This window comes from Pleurodeles waltl, chromosome 2_2 (genome assembly GCF_031143425.1).
Source record: "Pleurodeles waltl isolate 20211129_DDA chromosome 2_2, aPleWal1.hap1.20221129, whole genome shotgun sequence".
Classification (NCBI taxonomy): Eukaryota; Metazoa; Chordata; class Amphibia; order Caudata; family Salamandridae; genus Pleurodeles; species Pleurodeles waltl.
The window spans coordinates 1,147,079,299-1,147,097,628 of NC_090439.1; the positions used below are offsets into that span (position 1 = coordinate 1,147,079,299).

The window sequence follows — 18,330 nt, forward strand, 5'->3', positions numbered from 1 at the left end:
TGGCTGCAAAGGCAGTCCTGCAGAACCCTTTGCTTGGGCTCCTTATGGGTGGTAAAACATATGCTGCAGCCCATAGAAATCCCCTGGAAACACAATGCCCTGGGTACCTAGGTACCATATTCTAGGGACTTATAATGGGGCACCAATGTGCCAATTTGTGGGATGATATACAGAGTTTTTGGGAGAGAGAGCATAATCACTGGGGTCCTGGTTTGCAGGATCCCAATGAACACAGTCAAACACCCTGACATCAGGTAGAAAAGGGGTTAACCATGCTAAGAAAGAGGGTACTTTCCTACAAGCACAAAACGGGGTTGAGAGCAAGAAGAAAACAGTGAGGAGAAGGGAAAGGTAAGCAGCAGACATGCACAAAACTGGGCTGAAAGCAAAGAGAAAGCAGAGAGGAAAAAGGCAAGCAGTAGGCATGCACAAAATGAGGCTGAAAACAAGGAAAAAGAAGTGAGAAGGAGGGAAAAGGCAAGCAGCAGGCATACACATAATGAGGCTGGGAGCAACAGGAAATCACTGAGAACAAGGGAAAGGCAAGAAGCAGGCACACACAAAACAGGACTAGGCGCAAGGAGAAAGCAGGGAGAAGGAGGGAAAGACAAGCAGAAGTCATGCAAAAATCGGGGCTCAGGGCAAGGAGAAAGCAGTGAGAAGGAGCAAAAGGCAAGCAGCTGGCACGCACAAAACGGGTCTGAGAGCAAGGAGAAAGCAGTGAGAAGGAGGGAAAGGAAAGGAGCAGGCACACACAAAATGGGGCTTAGAGCCTGGAGACAGCATTGAGAAGGCTTGAAAGTCAAGGAGCAGGCATGCACAAAATGGGGCTGAGAGCAAGGGGAAAGCAGTGAGAAGGAGGGAAAGTCAAGGAGCAGGCATGCACAAAATGAGACTGAGAGCAAGGAGAAAGCAGTGAGAAGAAGGGAAAGGCAAGCAGCAGGCATGCAGAAAATGGGGCTTAGACCAAGGAGAAAGCAGGGGGAAGGAGGGAAAGGCAAACAGCATGCGCACAGAAAACAGGGCTAAGAGCAAGAAGAAAGCAACAAGAAAGACGGAAAGGCAAGCACCAGGCATAGATAAAAACAGGGAGGTGAGCAAGGAGAAAGCAGTGACAATGAGAGAAAGGCAAGAAAGAAGCAGCACAAAACAGGGCTGAGAGCAAGGAGAAAGCAGTCAGAAGGAGGAAAAGGCAAGGAGCAGGCATGCACAAAACGGGGCTGAGAGCAAGGAGAAAGCAGTGAGAAGGACATAAAAGAAAGCCACAGGCACGCACAAAGGGGGTTAAGAACAAGGAGAAAACAGTGAGAAGGCGGGAAAGGCAAGCAGCAGGCATGAACAAAACAGGACTGAGAGCAAGGAGAAGTCAGTAAAAGAAGGGAAAGGCAAGCAGCAGCCATGCACAAAACAGGGCGGAGCGCAAGGAAAAAACACGGAGAAGGAAGGAAAGGCAAGCAGCAGGCACGCACAAAATGGGACAGGGATCAAGGAGAAAGCAGTGAGCAGAAGCACAAGACAAGCAGCAGCCACACACAAAATGGGGCTGAGAGTAAGAAGAAAGCAGTGAGAAGGAGCAAAGGGCAAGTGAGCAGACATGCACAAAACTGGGCTGAGAACAAGGAGAAAGCAATTAGAAGGACGTAAAGGCAATGAGCAGGCACGCACAAAATGGGGCTGAGAGTAAGGAGAAAGCAATGAGAAGGAGCGAAAGGCAAGAAGCAAGCACACAGAAAATGGGACTGAGAGCAAGGAGAAAGCAGTGAGAAGGCGGGAAAGTCAAGCAGCAGGCATGCACAAACTGAGACTGAGAGCAAGGAGAAAGCAGTGAAGAGGAGGAAAGTTCAAGCAGCAGATAACCACAAATTGGGGTAGAGAGCAAGGAGAAAGCAGTGTGAAGGAGGGGGATGTAAAGGAGCAGGCACAAAAAAACAGGTGTGGGGATCTAGGAGAAAGCAGCAAGAATGAGAGAAAATCAAGCAGCAGGCAGCAGAAAATGGGGCTGAGGGCAAGGAGAAAACAGTGAGAAGGAGGAAAAGGCAAGCAACAGGCATGCACAAAATGGGTCTGAGACAAGGAGAAAGCAATGAGAAAGAGGGAAAGGCAAGCATCAGGCATGCAAATAAACAGGGAGGCAAGCATGTAGAAAGCAGTGACAATGAGAGAAAGGCAAGCAAGAAGCAGCACAAAACGGGGCTGAGAGCAAGGAGAAAGCAGTGAGGAGAAGGGAAAGGTAAGCAGCAAGCACACACAAAACTGGGCTAAGAGCAAGGAAAAAGCAGAGAGAAGGAGAAGGGCAAGCAGTAGGCATGCACAAAATGGGGCTGAGAGCAAGGAAAAAGCAGTGAGAAGGACTGAAAGGCAAGCAACAGGCATGTACAAAACAGGGCTGAGAGCAAGGAGAAGTCAGTGAAAAGAAGGGAAAGGCAAGCCGCAGGCACGCTTAAAGTGGGGCTGACAGTAAGGAGAAAGCAGTGAGAAGGAGGGAAAGGCAAGCAGCAGGCATGCACAAAATTGGGCTGAGATCAACGGTAAAGAAGTGAGCTGAAGGAAAAGGCAAGCAACAGATATGCACAAAACAGGGCTGAGAGCAAGGAGAAATCAGAGAGAAGGAGAGAAAGGCAAGCAGCAGACATGCACAAAACGGGCCTTTAGAGAAAGGAGAAAGCATTGAGAAGGATGTAAACGGAAACACCAGGCACACACAAAACTGGGCTGAAAGCAAAAAGAAAGCAGTGAGTAGGTGGGAAAGGCAAGCAGCAGGCATGCACAAAACGGGGCTGGCAGCAAGGAGAAAGCAGTGAAATGGAGGGAAAGGCAAGCAGCAGGCACGTACAAAATTGGGCAATGATCAAGGATAAAGCAGTGAGATGGAAAGGCAAGCAACACGTACGCACAAAACAGGGCAAAGAGCAAGGAGAAATCAGTGCCAAGGATAGAAAGACAAGCAGCAGGCATGCACAAAATGGGCCTTTAGAGAAAGGAGAAAGCATTGAGAATGATGTAAACAGAAACACCAGGCACGCACAAAACAGGGCTGAAAGCAGGAGGAAAGCTGTGAGAAGGGGGAAAGGCAAGCAGCAGGCATGCACAAAACAGGGCTGAGAGCAAGGAGAAAGCAGTGAGACGGAGGCAACAGACAAGGAGCAGGTACGCAGAAAACGGGGCTGAGAGCAAGGACAAAGCAGTGAGAAGGAAGGAAAGGCAAGCAGCACAGATGCACAAAACTGGCCTGAGAGCAAGGAGAAAACAGTGAGAACAAGAGAAAATCAAGCAGCAGGCAGCAAAAAATGGGGCCGACAACAAGGAGAAAACAGTGAGAAGGAGGAAAAGGCAAGCAGCAGGCATGCACAAAACAGGGCTGACAACAAGGATAAAGCAACGAGAAAGACGGAAAGGCAAGCAGCAGGCATGCAAAAAAACAGGGAGGCGAGCATGGAGAAAGCAGTTTCAATGAGAGAAAGGCAAGTGAGAAGCAGCACAAAACAGGGCTGAGAGCAAGGACAAAACAGTCAGAACCAGAGAAAGACTAGGAGTAGGCATGCATAAAATGGGGCTGAGAGTCAGGAGAAAGCAGTGAGAATGAACGAAAGGCAAGAAGCAAGCACACAAAATTGGGTTGAGATCAAGGGTAAAGAAGTGAGCTGAAGGAAAAGGCAAGCAGCAGGCATGCACAAAACAGGCCTTTAGAGAAAGGAGAAAGCATTGAGAAGGATGTAAACGGAAACACCAGGCACACACAAAACTGGGCTGAAAGCAAAAAGAAAGCAGTGAGAAGGTGGGAAAGGCAAGCAGCAGGCATGCACACAACGGGGCTGACAGCAAGGAGAAAGCAGTGAAATGGAGGGAAAGGCAAGCAGCAGGCACGTACAAAATTGGGCCGTGATCAAGGATAAAGCAGTGAGATGGAAGGGCAAGCAACACGTACGCACAAAACAGGGCAGAGAGCAAGGAGAAATCTGTGAGAAGGAGAGAAAGGCACTCAGCAGGCATGCACAAAATGGGCCTTTAGAGAAAGGAGAAAGCATTGAGACTGATGTAAACAGAAACACCAGGCACACACAAAACAGGGCTGAAAGCAGGAAGAAAGCTGTGAGAAGGGAGAAAGGCAAGCAGCAGGCATGCACAAAACAGGGCTAGGAGCAAGGAGAAAGCAGTGAAAAGAAGGAAAAGGCAAGCAGCAGGCACGTAAAAAACAGGGCTGAGAGCAAGGAGAAAGCAGTGAGACGGAGGCAACAGACAAGAAGCAGGCATGCACAAAACACAGCTGAGAACAAGCAGAAAGCAGGGAAAATGAGGGAAAGGCAAGCAGCAGGCACGCTCAAAACGGGGCTGACAATAAGAGAAAGCAGTGGGAAGGAGAGAAAGGCAAGCAGCAGGCATGCTCAAAACGGGGCTGACAATAAGAGAAAGCAGTGGGAAGGAGGAAAAGGCAAGCAGCAAGGCATGTAAAAAAACAGGGCTGAGAGCAAGGAGAGAGCAGTGAGAAGGATGCAATAGGCAAGGAGCAGGCATGCACAAAAGGGTGCTGAGAGCAAAGAGAAAGCATTGAGAAGAAGGGAGAGGCAAGCAGCAGGCACACACAAAACAGATGTGAGAGCAAGGAGAAAGAAGAGAGAAGGAGAAAAAGGTAAGCAGTAGGCACATACTAAATGGGTCTGGGAGAAGGCAGTGAGAAGGAGGGAAAGGTAAGTAGCAGGTACGCAAAAGCCAGGGGTGGAGAGGGGCAAGCAGATAGCAGTGAGAATGAGAGAACGTCAAGCAGCAGACATGCACAAAACGGGGCTGAGTGCAAGGAGAAAGAAGTGAGAAGGAACGAAAGGCAAGCAACAGGCATGCACAAAACAGGGCTGAGTGCAAGGAGAAAGCAGTAAGAATGAGGGAAAAGCAAGCAGCACGCACACACAAAACTGGGCTGAGAACAAGGAAAAATCAGCTGGAACAAGGGACAGGCAAGCAGCTTGCACTCACAAAACAGAACAGGGCTGAGGGCAAGGAGAACACAGTGAGGACTAGTGAAAGGGAAGCACCAAGAAGGCACAAAATCCCCATTTTTTGCATGCCTTCTCCTTGCTTTTCCCTCTAAGGCTGTGCTTGGCATGTGATTGGATGCACGCACAAGGGTTAGATGCATGCAGAGGTCCAGTCCCTCCAGTCAACCCCCTTGGTGCATTTAATAAACCATATAAATGTACTGAAAAAAACTAAGTTACCGGGGCATTATAGTTAGGGAATTAAAAAAGATAATAACCTTACAAATTCAGTAACAAAAACAAAGATTACAGGGATATTGTAGTTAGAAATTAGAGTGAAACAACCTTAGAAATTCACTAAAAAACTAAAGATTACAGGGATGTTGTAGTTTGGAAATAGAATAAAAATACCTTACAAATACACTGAAAAACCCAAAGGTTACAGGAACGTTATAGTTAGGTACTGAATTTACTCACACAAAACCATAGAAATTCAGCAGTTGTAGTTACTGGCCCTACCTATAACTTACGCCCCCTCAATGCACTGCCTGTGGCCTCACATATTACATTACTCATGACATGGTCAGGGACATCACTGATGACATCACTGATGACAACCTAAATTACATCACTGACATTTTCATTCCAGTCTGTGCAACAGTAGAGAAAGTTTTGGACTTCGGAGGAATAACATTTACTATTCCTACTCCAGTCTACTTTACAGTAGGGAAAGCATTGGACTTCGGAGAGGTAAAATGTACTATTCCAACTCCAGTCAGTGCAACAGTAGAGAAAGCACAGCATGTCAGAGGGGTTACATTTATTATTCCCACTCGAGTGAGTACAACAGTAGGGAAAGCATTGGACTTCGGAGAGGTAATATTTACTATTCCAACTACAGGTTGTGCAATAGTAGGGAAAGTGTTGGACTTTGGAAGAGTTAAGTTTACTATTCCCACTCCAGTCTATGCATCAGTAGTGAAAGTGTTGGTCTCCAGAGGAATAATGTTTACTATCACCATTGCACTCTGTACAGCAGTAGAGAGAGTTCTTCACTTTAAGCACATAATGGGGGTCATTACAACCCTGGCAGTACAGGACCGCCAGGGCTGAAATGACGGAAGCACCGCCAACAGGCTGGCGGTGCTTCCCTGGTTATTACGCCGCCGCAGTCGCACCACCGGGGCCGGCGGTTTCCCCCCACAATGGCCCGGTGGTAGTAATCCGCCAGCCCAGGGGATTACGAGTCCCCCTACCGCCAGCCTTTTTCCTGGCGGTTTGAACCGTCAGGAAAAGGCTGGTGTTACGGGGAGTCACGGGGCCCCTGGCATGGGCAGTGCAGGGGCCCCATGAGAGGGCCCCATGCGGCTTTTCACTGTCTGCTCTGCAGACAGTGAAAAGCGCGACGGGTGCAACTGCATCCGTCGCAATGCCGCAACACCGCCGGCTCCATTTGGAGCCGGCTCCCATGTTGCGGCCCACATCCCCGATGGCCCAGTGGGGATGTCATAATGGGCACTGCGGGAGTGCGGCCACATTGTCGGCCACACGGCGGTTACAACTTGGCGGGCGGCGGTTGCTGCCCGCCAATGTTGTAATGACCCCCTATATATTTTAATAACCCTATTAGCTGGCAACAAATTTAAAACCCCTAATATAAAAAAATATACATATACATTTGAAAAACAATTACAACATAACTATTTACATAATTATTTTAAGAAATATTAATATTAAATGAAACATGTTATTAATGTATTATTTATTTAAAGTCCCACACTACACTGCCACATACTTAGCAGCCCACACTTAAAATATAATTAAACTTAAAAAGCATAACACAATTAACATGTTAAGTAATCAATACAATTAATATTAATACATGAATAATGAATTGTTAATTAATTATTGCATAAATAGTGTCCTACTCTCCTCTCCTACTAACACAACAGCCCACACCTAATATACAATGGAAAAAATAGAACTATAACTATTAAACAGTTTATATAATTATAAATCAATTCAATATTTGATTAAATATTAACAGTTCATTGGTAATTAATTATTACTTTAACTTCCCACCCTATCCCCCTAGAAGCCCAACAGCCCACACCTAAAATGTATGCTAAAAAATATAATAATTACAGAATTTAGTTATTTAACAGAAAATTAAATAATTAAAAACAAATTATTAATTAATCATTAATCAATTACTTAATAAACTTCCCACCCTATACCCCTACTAACCCAATAACCCACACATAAAACATTACTTACAAAATATAATAATTACAAAATTTACACGATTAATAATAAATTAAATGGTTTATAATAATCAATTATTTCTAAATTAACTTCCCACCCCTCCTACAAATCCAGCAGCCGGCACCTAAAATATAATTAAAAAAATATAATTATACAATTTACATAATTAATTGTCAATATTTAATTCATAATTATTAATCAATTACTTAATTAACCTCCCACCTCAAACCCGAACAAACCCAACAACCCACACCTAAAATATAAATTAAAAAATGTATTTTCACAATTTACATAATTGACAACTAAATAATTAATAAATTAAAATGAATCGTTTATTAGTTATACTTAACTTCTCACCTTTACCCCTACTCACCTTACAACCCGCTACACCACTATAATTTACCATTAACAAATGCATAAAAAAATACATAACTTCAAATTACAAACTATTTAAAAAAATATTCTCAACAATTATACAAACAATATATAAGGTATGCAATTAATATATCAAGTAAAACATAAAGACATTTAAAAAACAATATGTTTTACAACTATATTTTTGAAAACAATAATCTTGAAAGGGATATTACTTACCAAAAAAAAGAAAAAGTTGATGTTTTGGTCAAGGATATTTGTAAATGACGATAGTTATGTGTCACGATATTACAAACTCACTATTTCTGTAGCTTGATATTTAAAATCTGATATTTTGTCCAGATACCATAAGAAAGAAGGCCTTTTGAAAACATCCCTCTGCTTCACCTGCTAGTATGAAAAAATCCACTGGTCCTAAACTCAGCATGTAGTGTACATTTCAGAAAGACATGGATTTCTTTGATACCCATTTTCATTCTTTATACCATTTGAATTGCTCTATACTTGGTACACAATAAAAAAACATTGTAAGGTGAAGCTCAGTTTTTGGGTGTGGGTACTTCAGGTCCTTGAAAAACCTACCAACACTATGGCCCTCATTATGGTTTTGGCGGTCAATTTCCCTGACCGCCAAACCCGCCACTAGACCGACAGTGCTGGCGGACTGCAGACAGCCATACTATGAGTGCTGGCACGCACCTGCCATATTTGTGGTGGAAAGTCGCCAGCATGAGTGCTGGCGGTCGGTGGTGCAGATGTGGGCACCACCACAGCAGCAGGACTCCGCCTGCCATATTACAAGCGTAATACGGCTTGGCGGAGTCCTGCTGGCGTGGTGGTGCTGGTGATGCAAGACCGCCAGGACCCATCCCCTCCCGGATGTCTCTTTTTCACTGAGCACTTTTTTTCCTATTTTTTCCAAATAACTCAAATTTTGGTTTTATTTTGGCTCCAGGGGAATCCACAAACCCTGGTTACTATCAGAATCCCCATGATGTTTGAAAAAAAGGACACACATTTGGTGTGGATGTCTTCAAGGGAAAAAAAGAGGAAAAAAAATGTAATGGAGGCCTAAGCGCAAAGTATCCCAAATGGGCAAAAAAAAGGGATGAAAAAGCTTGAGCATTTATCCTCTTAGCTGCTGAGCCTTTCCCCCACCAGTGCTGAGCCCTTTTTTGGCTATTTGGGGTAGTTTGCGCTTAGGCCTTCATAACTTTTTGTCCACATAAGCTATCCAAGCCAAATTTGCATCCTTTTTTACCAACATCCTAGGGATTCTAAAGGTACCCAGAGTTTCTGGGTTCCCCAGGAGGAGACCAAAAGGAGGAGGCCAAAATACACCTAAAAGTTTTTTTCTTTTTTTAAAATGGAAAAAAAGGGCTGCCAAAGAAGGCTTGTGGTTTTTACCTGAAAATGACATCAACAAAGGGTTTGCAGTGCTAAAATCACCATCTTCCCAGCTTTCAGGAACAGGCAGAGTTGAATCAGAAAACCACAATTTTGGCATTTTACTGGGACATACTTCATTTTTACTATTTTTGGTGCTTTCATCCTCCTTCCAGTTAGTGACAGGAATGGGTGTGAAACCAACACTGGGTCCCGGAAAGCTAAGGCCCATATTTATACTTTTTGACGCTAAACTGCGCTAACGCAGTTTAGCGTCAAAAAGTTTTGCGCCGTCTAACGCCATTCTGAAGCGCCATGCGGGCGCCGTATTTATGGAATGGCGTTAGACGGCGCAATCAGACCGGCGCTGCCTGGTTTGCGTGGGAAAAAACCACGTAGACCAGACAGCGCCGGCGTAGGGGGAAAATGGCGCATGGGCGTCTTAAAATGGGGCAAGTCAGGTTACGTCGAAAAAATCGTCTTAACCCGACTTGCGCCATTTTTTAACGACGCCCATCCCCCATCAACATGACTCCTATCATTGTAAAGATAGGAGTCATGCCCCCTTGCCCAATGGCCATGCCCAGGGGACTTCTGTCCCCTGGGCATGGTCATTGGGCATAGTGGCATGTAGGGGGGCACAAATAAGGCCCCCCTATGCCACCAAAAAAAAATATAAAAAATAAAAAATTATACTTACCTGAACTTACCTGAATGTCCCTGGGGTGGGTCCCTCCATCCTTGGGGGTCCTCCTGGGGTGGGCAAGGGTGGCAGGGGGGGTCCCTGGGGGCATGGGAGGGCACCTGTGGGCTCATTTTGAGCCCACAGGCCCCTTAACGCCTGCCCTGAGCAGGCGTTAAAAAGTGGCGCAAATGCGCCGTTTTTAGCCACGCCAACTCCCGGGCGTCTCTTTTGCCCGGGAGTATAAATACCACGTAAAGGCCTGGGAGTCATTTTTTAGACGGGAACGCCTCCCTTGCATACCATTAACGCAAGGAAGGGGTTCACGCTAAAAAATGACGCACATTCCGGGAACTTTGGCGCTATTCGCCTCTAACGCCATAGTATAAATATGGCGTTAGTTGGCGTTAGTTTTGCGTCGAAATTGCGTAAAAAAAAACGACGCAATTTCGGCGCAAACGGAGTATAAATATGGCCCTAAGTGTTTCTGAAAAGTAGACAACATTCTGAATTCAGCAAGGTGTGTAGATCCTACAAGGTTTTCCTACAGAAAATAACAGCTGAAAAAACAAATATTGATATTGAGCTGAAAAAAACAGCCATTTTTCTCAGCGTTTTACTCCGTAACTTTTTCCTGCAATGTCAGATTTTTTTAAAGCAATATACCGTTACATGTGCTGGACTCTTCTGGTTGCAGGGATATATAGGGCTTGTAGGTTAATCAAGATCCCTAGGTACCCAGAGCCAATAAATGAGCTGCAACTTGCAATGGGTTTTCATTCTATACCGGGTATACAGCAATTCATGTGCTGAAATATAAAGAGTGAAAAATAGATATCAAGAAAAACTTTGTATTTCCAAAATGGGCATAAGATAAGGTATTGAGCAGCAGTGGCTATTTGTCCATCTCTAAATGCCGGGGTGCCCATACTAGCATTACAGGCCATTTCTCAAATAGATGTATTTTTTACACACTGTCTTACATTTGGAAGGAAAAAATGTTGAGAAAGACAAGAGGCAATAACACTTGTTGTGCTATTCTGTATTCCCCCAAGTCTCCTGATAAAAATGGTGCCTCACTTGCGTGGGTAGGCCTAATGCTCGCGACAGGAAAGGCAATATGGACACATCACATTTTTACACTGAAATCTGATGTGTTTTTTTAAAAGTGCCTAGCTGTGGATTTTGGCCTCTAGCTCAGCTGGCACCTAGGGAAACCTGCCAAACATGCACATTTTTTAAAACTAGTCACCTAGGGGAATCCAGGATGGCCTGACTTGTGGGGCTCTGATCACCAGAATCCTTTGCAAACCTCAAAATGTGGCCAAATAAACACTTTTTCCTCACATTTCGGTGACAGAAAGTTCTGGACTCCGTGTGGAGCCACAAATTTCCTTCTACCCAGCATTCCCCCAAGTCTCCTGATAAAAATGATACCTCACTTGTGGGGGTAGGACTAGTGCCCGCGGCAGGAAATGCCCCAAAACACAACGTGGACATATCACATTTTCACAAAGAAAACATAGCTGTTTTTTGCAAAGTGCCTAGCTGTGGATTTTGGCCTCCAGCTCAGCTGGCACCTAGGGAAACCTAGCAAACCTGCACAGTTTTGAAAACTAGACACCTAGGGGAATCCAAGATGCGGTGACTTGTGGGGCTCTGATCAGGTTCTGTTGTCCATAATCCTTTGATATCCTCACTATTTGGAGAAAAAAAACACTTTTTCCTCATATTTCAGTGATAGAAAGTTCTGGAATCTGAGGGGAGCTACAAATGTCCTTCCACCCAGCATTCCCCCAAGTCTCCCGATAAAAATGGTACCTTACTTGTGTGGGTAGGCCTAGTGCCTGTGACAGGAATAGATCACATAACGGTCAATGTTGGTACTTACATGAGGCAACTGTTGACCCTGGGGTGATCCATTCCTTACGCAGGCACTAGGTATAGGCACTCAAGTGGGGTAGGGTTTTTATCAGGACAGGTGAGGAATCACTGGGTGGTAGGAATTTTGTGGATCGCAGCATATTCCTGTAGTTTGTGTGACAGAAATGCAAGAAAAATATAGTTTTTATTCAACATTTCAGATTTGCAGGGTATTCTGGGTAAGAAAACTTTGGGAAATCCACACAAGTCACACCTCTGTGGACTCCCCTGGATGTCTAGTTTCCAGAAATGTTTGGGTTTAGTATGTTTCCCTATATAGCCGCCGAACCCAGGACCAAAAACACAGGTGCCTGCCTTACAAAACCAGTTTGTTTTGTGATAGATAATTTTGATGTCTCCACAATACAATTTGGGCAGTGGAATTCGGGGCTGAACTAAATTGGGGAGCTCCCAAGAGAGCAACCTCTCTGTGCTTGCCCCCGCATTCACCTGCTCTCTGGGTTGGGCTAACCCACTATTGCCCTGTTGCACAGACTGTGCTTGCGACAACAACAGGACTGCCCTCATCACCTCCCTCATAATGGGACTCCTCCAACTGAAAAATCACTCCCAGAGTCTGCGCCATTGTCCTATCCCTCAGACGCTGTCTCAGTATCTGCTGTCTCAGTCTCTGATCCTATGTCAGCAGAAGTCATCCATCAAGATGCCATCTCTGCTATTGGCTAAACTGTTGCTCTAAAACACTAGCCAACATAGACAGTCACAAAATTGCTGGTGTGTGTGTGTGTGATACATAGAGGCCACCTTACCTGTGCTTCAAACACCTTGTCACATACCATTCGACAAAGTCTTTAGCCCCTCCTGCGCTCAGTCCAACAATCATTATTGGTGCTCCCACTCCCACGTCTTCCTCCTGGGATTCCCTCATTACCACCCAGCAAACGTTCTCTTCATCTCTCCGTAGCCACCCCCCCACCCCGCACATACATTTCATTTGTATTATAGCACAGGTAGTGGCTGACTTTACTAATGTACTCAGCTATTTACATAAAATACAGATTTGCTCTTTGCAGTAGTCATATAAACCTTTTGCACTTCTTTATGGCACTAAAACTGCCACTAGACAAAAGTCTGATCCTTTTGTAGCAGAAACATAATCACAAGACTTACTTGACTTCTTTATTACTGCTTAAAAGCTACAGTTGAAATGCGTCAGTTGAAGTATGTGCACTGCTTTGAAGACGCAAGCTGCAACTGCAAGACAACTGGTGCTAAATATATATATATATATATATATATAAATATATGATATATATATAAATATATGATATATATATAGATCACTTTTATATGTGGGTCTGGTTTTCCTGGGGTCCGATTGCAGCCCCCAGGGAAACCACACATGCACTGACAAAAGTGATATATATATATATATATATATATATATATATATATATATATATATATAAATCTATCTACATGAATTGATATATCTGTATATACATCTCTGTCTCTCTCTCTCTCTCTCTCTCTCTCTATATATATATATATATATATATATATGTTCTTAGGTAGTTGTAGGGTTTACTTGGGGGTCATCCTGCCTATGGGCGACTACTTGTCAATTTTTTTATTTTTGTTGTTGTTTTAAATTAGCCCTTGGGGGTTGCGCGATCGCACCTCCCCAGGGGGCCCCAACATTAAAATGTTAAAATAAAAAAAATTGCCCCTGGGGGTGGCGCGATCAAGGAATCCCAATATAGTATTTTCAAAATATGGCCCCGTGGGGGAAGGGGAGGCCCATTTCCTAGGTGGGCCGACCACCCCAAGTGAAATCCCTGGTGTCTAGTAAAATATGGCCCCACAGGGGGTCGCCCTGCCTACGGGTGACCCCCTGTCAATTTCCTTTAAAAAAAAAAAAATTGCCCGTTGGGGTGGCGCGATCACACGCGATCGCGCCCCCCCAAGGAGCCCCAAATTGTATTTTCAAAATATGGTCCCGTGGGGGGGGGCAGGCCCGTTTTCCTAGGTGGGCTGACCCCCCCAAGTGAAATCCCTGGTGTCTAGTGGCGTTTCCTGGGGCCAGGAAACGCATTCAGGAAGGCCTCGTATGAAAGGGGATAGTCTCCCCTTTCATATGAGGCCTTCCCGAACATGGAGAAGGCCGTTTGGGGCCGTTTTCTCCATCGGAGCAGGAAGCGGTCCTATGGCCGCTTCCTGCTCTGATCGGGAAAACAACACTGTGACGTCAGCGCGCCTCGTGGTGCGCTGACGTCACAAAGGGGCGGGTGGTGGGCGGGGGGAGACACAGACCCGCAACTAAATAGCTAAATAAAAATAAACACAGATACTGGAAGTGCTCATAACTTCAAGAAACAAAAGTATTTATGTTGTTACCTTGACAGGGCATCTTCTAGAAAACCATAATCCTGGCTAACTAGATCCACAAGCAAGTTAAAATCTTGATGAACAGCCCTGGCTTGATGGAAGAGATCTTTTGGCACAGGAGAGGGAAGCAACACAAATGGACAGTAAGTCACCACCTAGGGAGAGAAATGCAGAAATACATGTTTTCTTTGCAGATACTTGAGGAATTAATGAACACATCACTGCAATAATCAAATGATAATTAATATTTTCTCTAATCGATACATCATAAACATATTGCAGAGATTATTGCTAAAGAGGGGTTAGGAGGTATCAGATGGACAAACCAATTATTGTCTCCTTCTTCTTTAGGTCCAATGCAAATATATAGAAATGCATCATACCCACTACCAGATGGGCTAAGTTGCATATGATGGCACCATTCTTAAACCAAAGCCATGTTTACATGCAATAAATGCAGAAGCAACTGCTTCTTAAGCAATGTCAGAGATGTGGCAATGATATTGGTCGCTGATGGCCTTGTGCTGCTTGGATAGGTATCCCTCAGCAGGGGATGTTTGTATTTGAGGGCTGGATCAAAGTTTTCAGCACTATGTTTGCTGATAAAAATGTATGGAAAACCTCTTATGGTGGTCAAGGTGAAACACACCAGAGTAGGGACCCATGACCAATGAATGGGGATCTTCACATAGTTTCAAGTGTCTGTGTCCTTGAAGACAAGGGTCCTTAAGTTGGAAAATGGAACACTATGTGGTATGGAGACTTGTGAGGGCTAGAGATGCCAAAATGGCATTGTTTCTCAGTTCTCTACTAAGAGCTGCACAGACCTAAAAGAGGACGCTGAAAGCTGTGCATCAGGTTTGTTATGGTTACAGTTAGAATCATGGGCCACAAGAAGAATCCTCCTTGGAGACAGATTGACTTATTTCAATTGTTATCCTGTTTTTATTTATTTTTTCAAAATGGACAGATAGTTAATCAAGTGTGTGGTGTGTTGTACAAGTTTGTATTGAAGAGTGTCCTGCTCTCATGGTATCTGGGTTTTGTATAAGTAGAACCCTGTATGTGGGGAAATCTGCACCCAAATGTCTTTGGCGTGGGAGAGCTGGGAGATCTGCTATACCTAGGTGGCAGATCGGGGTGGAATATATTTATTGAGTAGCCAGGGGTGCAGCCATGGAAACAGTGAACTATCACAGATTGCCAGAATCCCGGGAGTGAGCAAAATCTGATTTTAGCATCAGACACCCAAAAATATAAGTGAGCAGGGTAGTTCTGAAGCTTTTCTAAGTCAGGAATGTGAGCCCAGCTTGCACGCAGTATGGAGTATGGAGTAGACCATCCATGAGGTCACCCTGCCAGTACTAAGGCAATTGTATGAGAAAGAAACAAGCAGGATGAGAACATTTCAGAACAAATGGTGAAAGGTGTAGATGACAGCATCAATCTTGGAAATAAAAGTAATGTCATCAAGTAGCACCAGTTCTGACAGTCTCAGAATAATATTCACCTGATTATTAATGGAGTAGCCAGGGGTGCAGCCATGGAAACAGTGAACTATCACAGATTGCCAGAATCCCGGGAGTGAGCAAAATCTGATTTTAGCATCAGACACCAAAAAATATAAGTGAGCAGGGTAGTTCTGAAGCTTTTCTAAGTCAGGAATGTGAGCCAAGCTTGCACGCAGTATGGAGTAGACCATCCATGAGGTCACCCTGCCAGTACTAAGGCAATTGTATGAGAAAGAAACAAGCAGGATGAGAACATTTCAGAACAAATGGTGAAAGGTGTAGATGACAGCATCAATCTTGGAAATAAAAGTAATGTCATCAAGTAGCACCAGTTCTGACAGTCTCAGAATAATATTCACCTGATTATTAATGGAGCAATAGTCTGAGTTCTGATACATTTGGTACATGGGAAAAAAACGCTGAGGAGAAAGCCCAGTTAATTCTGCAAATGGTTTTAGGTCCCTTCAAGGCTATAAGACTGATAGATCAAGAGGAACTCTCAGTTATGACCCCATAGGGTCCCAAATTTCAGAGGTCCATCTCTTAGAACCGACCCATCATGGTCATGATATTTGGAAGGCCATCAAACTGACTGAAAACAGGGCCTTAAAAAGCAGGATCTGAAAACTGATATTCAGGGTTTAAGGATAACATTGCCAGTAAAGTTAGGACTAGCAAAGCATTCATATTATTCCAGAGTCAGGACACCTGGATGAAGCCAGAGGAGACATCCATGTACTCTAGGGGTACATAACGGAAACCTTGGGGACAGGGATGGTAAAAATGCCTATGGTGTAGATTCTCGGGTCATTCTAGCTTCATAGCCTGCACAGTACTCATAACTCCTCACTCCTTTAAAATGTGTTCCATGAAGAATATCAGTCATATGGGCTTTGCTGTTTGGTCAGCACATGATCCTCTCCTGTCAATCAACAGTTTTTCTTTTCATCTCTCTAAGCACAGCAACTCTGGAATTGATGGCCTCTTTCCAGTTGTTGAGGGAGACAGCAGCAAACAGAACCCACACTAGAAAAACACCTCTCTTTCTGTGATGATGATGCCAGGCTCTTCTTTCCAAAATTCAGAAAAAACAAACTCCTCTTTCATGGAACCAGTATTTATCCACATTAGTAGCCATTGGGAGAAAGCCAGAGCTAAGCAAAAGTTTAGCTCTATTCAAATGACTAAACACTTGTCTGACAGACACACTTTCCATGCTCTTCTGTCCTACCCAAGATCGTGTGGCTGGTAGCAGGAAGAAAGGCTAGTTACAACCAGGCTAGCTGCTTTCTAGCTTGTACCCAAATATTGTCAAGCAAGACACAATAAAGACAGGTTGCAACACAACTGTTAGGTTTCAGACTAGATTTAGGCTTCTTATATGACTCTGGTGCTGTCTATTGTTAGCAAGACTCCTACTTGTAGACACGGTACCACCTAAACAGCAAGCAATGCATAGTAAGCAGGTGTCTTCAAGAAATGTTTCATGGGAGGAAAACCCCGCGCAGGGCAAATATATTCGTAGATAAAGAAAAAGGTCAAAGATGAATGCCAGGAACTACCTACTCAAGATTGAGTGGAAGGATCTGGAATCAAGAGACTTGCTGAAGTCTGAGGAAAATCCTCTGGAAAAACAATGAGACAAAAATCTAAAGCAAGTGGCAGGGATGGCAGTGAAAACACTACTGACTGCTTTGCCGTACACCTTCTCCTGACATTAAACAACATTTAATACCTTTAATACTGCAGAAAGAGGAAGTGGTATGATATCAAAGGAAGTAAGGGACCCATCTTGGATTGGGAAGCAGTTATAGGAATTCACTTGGCCCATCATCTTGGGAATGATCATATAGTCCATTTTAGCCTCTTGCTGGGAAAATGATGGGGCAGACAAGACAACAAGGAGGATTCAAATATGTACGTAAATGGCTTTCTAAATAAGGATGCTTTCTCAAAAACATTTTGCTCCTAAGATATTGCTTGCAGATGTTTAGAGTTTTGAATGAAAGAGTTGGGTGTTTTTGACATCCTAGACGCACAGTGACAACAAAAGATGGCGAGTTGAAGGTTGTAACATTCACAAAGGGAACCTGCAACCCCACACTGGCATTTTAAATTCATTTTTAAAATTTGCTCATGGTTACTACCAAGTTCAACTTGGTGGTAATAGCGATTCCTTAATGCCCAATTCGCATTAAGGAATTGCTTCATACATGTGCTTTAGAAATCGCAAATAAGGATTCCTTATTTGCGATTTCTTATTTAGAAAGTCGCAATTTGCGACTCTCTAAACAGGGTCGCAATTTTAAGGAATCGCTATTTTAGCGATTCCTTAAAATTGCATTCAGAATGCCTTTGATGCATTCTGAAAGGGCTTTTTGCATTCACAAACGGGCATTCGCACCGTTTGCGAATGCAAAAAGCTTTGATACATCTGGCCCCATGTACCTAATCAATGTTTGAAAAGCAATGTCTGCATTTGGAAGGAAGGGCACATCCAGTCCATATAAAACACTGGTTTTCAATGTCCTGGACACGTGACCTGGTAATACCAGCTCACCTGCGATTATTTCAGTTCAAATACTTCCACAGGATGTATTACACCTCTGTCAGGTTATGGAATTGAATTGAACTGAATTGGGCATTTGTAAAGTGCAATTGTCACTCCCAAGGGAGCATCCTGGTGCTATTGTGGGGCAAGGTGAAACCCATCTGCTTGATACCAGAGATTTGGACTAGAAAAAAGAACTAATACCTTAGAGAATGAGGGAGTAGGAATGTCTAACAGACTTTTGCTGCATTCTAAAAACAGAATCCAAATCTTTAAATCCTAAGTGGCTAGAGAGAGAGTTTTGGGGCCTGGTGCCTA

General features: G+C 44.0%; 1 protein-coding gene across 1 annotated transcript in view; it reads right to left on the reverse strand.

The window, feature by feature from the left end:
- LOC138278806 (glutathione synthetase-like) overlaps positions 1-18,330 on the reverse strand; it is a 184,578-nt gene that overhangs the window by 156,329 nt on the left and 9,919 nt on the right. Inside the window, exon 2 of the mRNA XM_069219322.1 lies at positions 13,960-14,105. Coding sequence (XP_069075423.1) covers positions 13,960-14,105 — 146 coding nt within the window. The remainder of the gene's footprint in view (positions 1-13,959; positions 14,106-18,330) is intronic.